Genomic DNA, 7,387 nt, shown 5'->3' with positions numbered 1-7,387 from the left:
GGACAGTGTAGAGAACATCCACGCCTTACGTGCGGTCAGCCAGTGGACATTTAGCTTGGTCATGTCCATGGTTTTGTAGGCGTGCGGCTTGCGTGCTGTGTGGATCACCGATAACTTGAGCTTACAGGTACCGGAGGCATTGGTGGTAAACAGGACGGTGATGCGTTCCTTCTGCATCTTCCGGCCCCGAATCCTGCTGGCATTCTTTACAACGAAGGACTTGTAAGGTAGCTTTTTCCAGAAAAGACCAGATTCGTCCATGTTAAACACCTGGTCGTCACTGTACTGTCCTTCCTCCATAATCTCACGTAAAAACGGAGGAAATTCCCTAGCCGCAGCACGGTCAGCACTCACTTCTTCACCACCAATGTTTATATTGGTGATCTTGTTCCGGATCTTAAACCTCTGTAACCACCCAGAGGAAGCATTAAAGGGTTTGGGCTCTGTAATTCCCATCTTTCGTGCCACTGCCATGTACAGTTCACGTGCGTAGTCCTTAACAGAGCGCGTGTCGACCGCCATGTTCCGTCGCGCCTGACGCACCAAGTACCTCACAAGTAATTTTTCTGTCTTGAGAAGCACCTGGTTGTGAAAATACTTGATCATAGTAGTACCTGTAGACTTTGTGATCTTCATGTGCTCCTTTATCTTGGCTGCATCCTTCTTTATTGTTCGAATTGTAGATTCATTCACACCATGCTGGTGCGCCATATCAACCTGCCTTGTTCCTTTCTCCAACTCTTGGATGATGCTATACTTCACCTCGTAGCTTAAGGAACGTCGTATCTTCTTTGGCTTAGTGCCGCTGGGTCCAGGTAAGGAAAGGTTTCTCTCTGGGGGTGGTGGTCCGGCGGAAGCCATTTTACGGAACAATGGATGCACGTTTACACGGTGTGGCCTTGAGGGATGAAACTGCCGCGGCTAGGTCAAGCGTCGTCTTTCCTCCCTCCCTCCCTCCCTCCCCCGGGTGGACACGTCATAATACTTTAAGCCAATTACAGCTAGCAGCAGAAGGGGGTAGGGATGCATGGCCAATCACAGTCTGATACGTCATATGACGTCAGTGATAACGCAACAAAGACACACACTGCGCAACCTTACCGCGCGGCTTGCCCAAGCGGAGGGAGGAGGAGGGAGAGGCGAGGAGCACAGGCAGGCAGGCAGGCGGGCGGGTGGCGGGTGGGCCGAATCTAAAAATAGCGTCACGCCGGACACACTCCGCGTAATGGGGCTCACGTACCGCGTAATGTGAGCACGTTAGGTTCTGGCAAGGCACTGCGTAAACGTGGAAACGCGGAATGCGGGACCGCGTAAAGTGAGGGTTAACTGTATTATAAATTTGTATCTTATTTATTTATTCATTCAACTATTTTTTTATAAAATGCCTAATAAAATATAAATATAAAGCTAACGTTATGGGCGGGAAGGTGAGGGAGACAGGTGTTGTCAGTGCTGACTGCCCTTCAACTCCCTCAACTGCTCAGGAGTGAAGTAGCTATGGCATTCCCAACTTTCAAGAGGCAGCTTTAGCATTGTTGTTGACGTGTGGCTTCCATGACATATTAGAGGAAATGGTGAGGCCTAGTACATCTATTTTAGAATTTGGCAAAATGATTGTGTCCTGAAATGTGATTGGTTGGAGATCATCTAATTTGGAAAGTGTAACTGGTAAATACTGAGTTTTATTACTACAGTATTGAATTTAACCTAGTTTCTACCTCCCATTTGGAGATGCTGCACAAATCTGCATTGACAGATGTAATAATATCAGCTCTGGAAAGAGATCTAGTTTGAGAGTTAGGGGGAAGGGGAAAATGTGAAGAAGAGTGAAGAGTGGAATCATCAGCGTAAGAATGGATAGAATTAGTCGTAGTGTGAAGTAAATCACTGATGAAAAGAAGGAAGAGAGTAGGTGAAAGAACAGAACCCTGTGGAACACCACTATTGGTAGAGAAAGAGCGAGAGATCGATCCCTCGACAACAACTGCCATACTGGCGATCCGGCGAAAGACAATGGCGTTCAAGGTGACGGAGAAAATGAGAGTTTAAGATAGTTTCGAAAATCTTAGAGAGAGATGAAGTTAGAGCAATTGGGTGATAGTTAGAGGGATTGGAATGGTCACCCTTCTTTGGGATTGGCTGAACCGAGGCATGCTTCCAAGAAGAAGGAAAAGTTTGAGTTTTGAGGCAAAGGCAAAAGAGGCCAGCAAGGACAGGGGCCAGAACTTCAGAACACAAGAGGGTATTTCTTCCGGTCCATGCACCTTACTCACATTCAACCTGGATAACACACCAGCAACCCTATGAGTGGAGATTATAGGAAAGTGCCTAGGTTCAGTAGGAGGGATACAGTTGGAATCATCTTAGGTGAAGTTAGAGGTCAATAAGGTGCCAAAGAGATTGGCTTTATCAGGTGGGATAGTTAGCTACAGAGTTATCAGGTCGGAAGAGAGGAGGAAAAAAGGGAGTGCAGAAGTTATTACAGATTTTTTGGTAAAGGACCAGAAGGATTTACTAGAAGAAGAGTTAGTCAGGACAGCGGTTTTTCTTTTTATAAAGTTCCGCTTGGCCCTACAAAGAATAGCCTTACAACGATTCCCAGAAGTAATGATAAGAGGAGTGGGTAATAGAAGGAGATAGTTTCATAGCTTGATATGCCCTATCTCTCACCCTGCATGCAAGAGAACAGGAGCGATCAAACCATGATTGTAAAGTGAAAGTTTTGGTAGAAGATGGGATAAATGCACTCATACCACCCTGTATAACCCCAGCAATGCTGTCAGTATATACTGAGGTGTCCCGAGTTGAAAAAGCAACATTCACCCAAGGATAGTCGGAGAAGAATTCTCGCAAAGATTGCCAATTTGCCCTCCGATAGTGCTTTAGTTGGCATTTAGAGGGGAGCGGGGTAGGTGGTCGTGCCCAATTTGATATAATAGAAATAAGATTTTGATCAGAAGACCCTAAGGCGGCAGAAATTGAGTATGAATAGTATGAGGGGTTAGAGGTAAAATATAGATCAAGAATGTTAGTAAGTTGATTGTGTCGATCAGGAATGCGTGTAGAGTGTTTAATTATCTGTTCCAGATCATTAAATAAGGAAAAAGAGAGTGCCTCAGCTCCACCTGGGTCATCCCTTGCAAGCCAAGCCACTTTCTGTGATGTACATTGAAATCCCCTAGGTAGAGGAGTGCGGTGTTGGGGGTGTGTGGATAGCAACAACTCGTGGCAAGAAGTGAGACAGTTAAAAGAGTTCTAAATAGTTGGTAGAGTTTGGAGAATAGTATGGTAAACAAAAGAAAATAGTCATACTGAATGTACAGTATAGTATACGTAACTGTAATCACTTTTTATGTTCTTAAACACTGTATTCTTGGCTGATTTTTTTCTGGTACAGTAATGTACAGCACTACAACACAAATTTCATACAAAAACAGTAACTAGTGAGGAAATAACCTTTTATAATGGAAGCAGAATATGAACTAAGCATTCCAAACAGCTAGGCCACCCATGGTCCCATGCACCTTGCATGTGGGGATGGGTTGAAGCATGATGCAATCTATTGGAATGCCCAGAAATTTTGTTCCCCCACCCAGAAATGTAAATATTTTTAGATTTTCCAGATTTTTCTTTGAATTTTCGGAAAATGCGCCTTATTTTCAATCACGGAATTGGTTCCCAAATCCAGAATTGAGAATCTTTCCGGAAACATTCTGAGCCAATTTCAGTTCCGACTATTGGAAAGTTCTGGTTAAAAGGGATTTCAACTTACAGAAATATTACTGTACTCTGCATAATTTTATGCATTTCTTAAAACCCTCAAGTATCCCCTAAAAGACAATAAGTACAGTACTTTACATAAAAAGTCATGTAAATTGGTATAGATAGGTGTGGTGCACTGATATGATATGAATGAATAAAAATTCATGTAAATTGGTATAGATAGGTGTGGTGCACTGATATGATATGAATGAGGGCAGGATGCAGACTGAGACACGTGCCGTGCAACACCCACTCACAGACGTTCAACGGCATGTATGAACATACAAACCGTCCAGACTGATGCTGAATTTTCCGGACTTAATAGAAGGGCAGTTCAGAGCACCTCAGAGTGTCTAAAAAAACGAATTCTGGTGTGTTAAAGTCCAGTGTATAGATGATTACATTACAGTGCTATAATATATTTAGCTTCAGTTGCAGATACTGTACATCTCTTTCTTTTCTTGAACCTGGTAGTATTTAACCTCATCCAGTCTATGAAACCTAGACACCATAAATCTCATCAAGTCAGTGTATTTTTTACCCACAAATTGCCAATCCATGGCCTATTGAGTTGTGGTTCCAAATTTGCTTAATGCACACAATTTTATACTCAAAATTATTTCTTATGAGAAAACTGTAACATTAGTATTTAGAAACTTATTCAGGTTTAAAATGTACAGCACATATATTGTATAATGCATGAACTATTCTTTTAAAATGCTGTTGAATAGTGAGCTAACTGTTAAAGTTTAGTTGATTAAATCAGTGTTTACAGTTACCAAAAGAAAAATTTTGACCAGTGCACTCATTGTTTGAGTGATGTTTCTTTACATCTGATAATAATTATTAAACAGTTAGTCATTTTTCACAACTTTCTTCATACTTGGTTATGCTTAGTAAGGATTATAATGTAATGAAAATTGGAAATAATCAAGAAAAACAGAAAAGGAGTGTATTAAGGTTAACTGCATTAAAAACTGTTCCATGATAATGAGGAAAATGTGTTACAGTAGAACGTCGATATAACGCGAGATATGTTCCAAGAGAGGTCACTTTAAACCAAATTCGCACTAAATTGAAGTGTTGTTTCAATGGAATAATTTAATTTGGAACTTGAGAGAAACACAAAATACTGAAAAAGACTTATTAACTATTAAATATGAGAAAAATATATGGTATAATGATATATATGCAGCAAGCACTCCCTGCAGTCTAGTTGAGAGCTGGACGGTACTGATACTGCATAGTACTGCACTGTATTGTACCATCTGCTACCTGGCACCACTGGCCCTCCTCATGCTCTGACTGAGAGTATACCCAAATGCATCTCCTAGAATAAATAAAACATGTTTTTGTACAGGCTGTAGTATTATGCTAAAACAAACACTCATAAATCAACACAGCTAAAATTACAGGACGCAAAATGGTCTGTTTACTAGCAATCAGCTGATGTGAGTGAGTGGTTTCGCTGGCGCTGCTCTCCACCCTCCTCTCGTCTGACTCACCAAGCACTTTCACTTTCCTCTCAACTTATTTTTTAATTACTTTATGCTATCAAAAATAGATTTTCACCCACCTGTAGTTTGACAATTCATTCTCTGAAGATGCAGAGCCCTACTCAACCAGCTCAACATCCACATCACTGTCTAGTGGTGTGGCTGTGGATGCATCTGACATGCAGGAAGCACTAGATGACGGTCGTGTCTGCCCAGACGTAGATAGGCCAGCTACCCCAGGAGCTGAAGGAATGGAAAACATTCATTAAATTATTGAATTTCTGCCACATAATTATTACATATCATACGCCCAAAATTTAATGTCTATTTTTCCAAGCAATAAACACTCAATTTCTTAACACACAGTTTCATAACAAACTCACTTGATGAGGATAATGGACGGAAGATTGATGCAATTTTCTTCTGTTGCTGGGCCATAACCATCTGATCTAGCAACTGAGAGTAGGTAGATGCAGCCCGATTCAACGCCTCCACCACTTGCATACCGCGTTCCATATCAGGGTCATGTTGCAGTGCAGACTGGGTGGCAGAAGTGATGTGCTGCATGAACTCCCTCTGCTTAGAAATGTCAGTTCCTTTCTCGCTGTTTGGGGCTTATCTGTTGCTTCCTCTTCTCCCTCGTGTTTTTTCGCCATCTCTACCATCTCCAAGACTTTTTCAGAAGTGAGAGGATCCTCCATGCTGAAAAGCAGTTCATTCACATCCTCTTCTTGGATTTCTTGAAATTTTGAATCACCTCTCACTTCCTTAACGAGCCTCAGAATGTCTTTCACGTCCTTGCCTTCATCAAAGCCCTTGAAATCATGGACTACCTCAGGCCACAGATTACGCCACACTCCATTTAGTTCAGTTTCTGGCACACTTTTCCACGCAAGTGTGATGTTAGTTATGGCATCTTTGATGGTGTAGCTCTTCCAAAACGTTGCTGCAGTCATATTGTTGTCCTTGTTCATAGCTTCAGCAATTTGAATCATGGTATACTTGAGATAATATCTCTTTAACAAGGCAATAATACCTTGATCCATTGGCTGAATAAGTGAAGTCACATTTGGAGGGAAGAAGGTCAAGTTTATGCCCTTATTCACACTGCACAGGTGTTTGGGGTGGCTAGATGTGTTGTCCATGAGAACCAAGGCCTTGTTGCTAAGGTTCAATTTTGTTTTAACATTTTCGATGAATGGGGTGGCATGGCTGATATACCACTTATCAAAAACATCAGAAGTCATCCACACTTTCTTGTTTAATCGCCAAATTACAGGAAGTTTTGGGATGAGCACGTTTTTCAAGGCACGAGGTTTAGCTGAGTGGTGGATGACAAGTGGCTTCATTCGTGCGGTGCCTGATGCGTTCGCCATGAGGAGAATCATCAGTCTGTCCTTGCTGACCTTGAACCCTGGTGCCTTTTCTTCGCTCTTCATTAGATAGGTTTTCTTGGGCATTCCTTTCCAATACAGTCCAGTTTCATCACATTTCTACACTTGGCAAGGAGAATACAGTAACCATTTTCTAACACTACAGTATATCCTTCATAACTTTCTTCATATCCTCAGCTGCCTCTGCATCGGCAGTTGCAGCTTCACCTGAAAGCATCACATTCCGTAGCCCTGTCCTTTTGATAAATTTGTACAGCCAGCCTGTACTTGCTATGAACTTCCTGTCTTTGATGGACTTCCCTTCCTTTTCAAGTATCCAAGACTGTATTTCGTAGGCCTGGTTTTGCAGCACGGGGCCAGTGAGAGGAAGTTTTTCAGGTGGAATTTACCCTTGGCAACATCTGGTGAAGCATAGGTTGCTCTAATTTTCTTCTCGTTGAGCTTTATAGTGCAGACAGAGCTCTCCGACAGTCCAAATTGACGCCCCACACTTGAAGCACCATTTCCTCGCTGCAGTGCTTCCAACACCTTGATTTTCTGCTCCAGTGTAATTGCTTGCCTTGATTTCTTGGCTTTTGGGGTAGTTAATGATGTAGTAGCTGGCCACTTGGACATAGTGGCGATGGTTGATGCACGTTGTAGAAGAGATAGTGTCACACAATATGTCCGTTCACTAGAGCGTCAGCGCGAGAACTGAGGATGCGTGAGGGTGTGAGAGGGTGACAGGCAGCCACG

At 42.4% G+C, this 7,387-nt stretch overlaps 1 protein-coding gene across 1 annotated transcript; it reads right to left on the bottom strand.

Moving 5' to 3' along the window:
• Positions 1-5,376: 5,376 nt before the first annotated feature.
• LOC121878208 (tigger transposable element-derived protein 1-like) lies at positions 5,377-6,718 on the bottom strand. Its single transcript, XM_042384678.1, has 3 exons — positions 5,921-6,718; positions 5,642-5,798; positions 5,377-5,501 (listed from the first exon to the last, which is right to left on the bottom strand). Exons 1-3 carry the CDS (start codon positions 6,716-6,718, stop codon positions 5,377-5,379), a joined length of 1,080 nt encoding a protein of 359 aa, XP_042240612.1.
• Positions 6,719-7,387: the final 669 nt, after the last annotated feature.

The sequence above is a fragment of the Homarus americanus genome, unplaced genomic scaffold (genome assembly GCF_018991925.1).
Source record: "Homarus americanus isolate GMGI-L3 unplaced genomic scaffold, GMGI_Hamer_2.0 scaffold45537, whole genome shotgun sequence".
NCBI lineage: Eukaryota > Metazoa > Arthropoda > Malacostraca > Decapoda > Nephropidae > Homarus > Homarus americanus.
The sequence above is the reverse complement of the archived record's forward strand: the minus strand, read 5'-3'. Positions and strand labels throughout refer to the sequence as shown.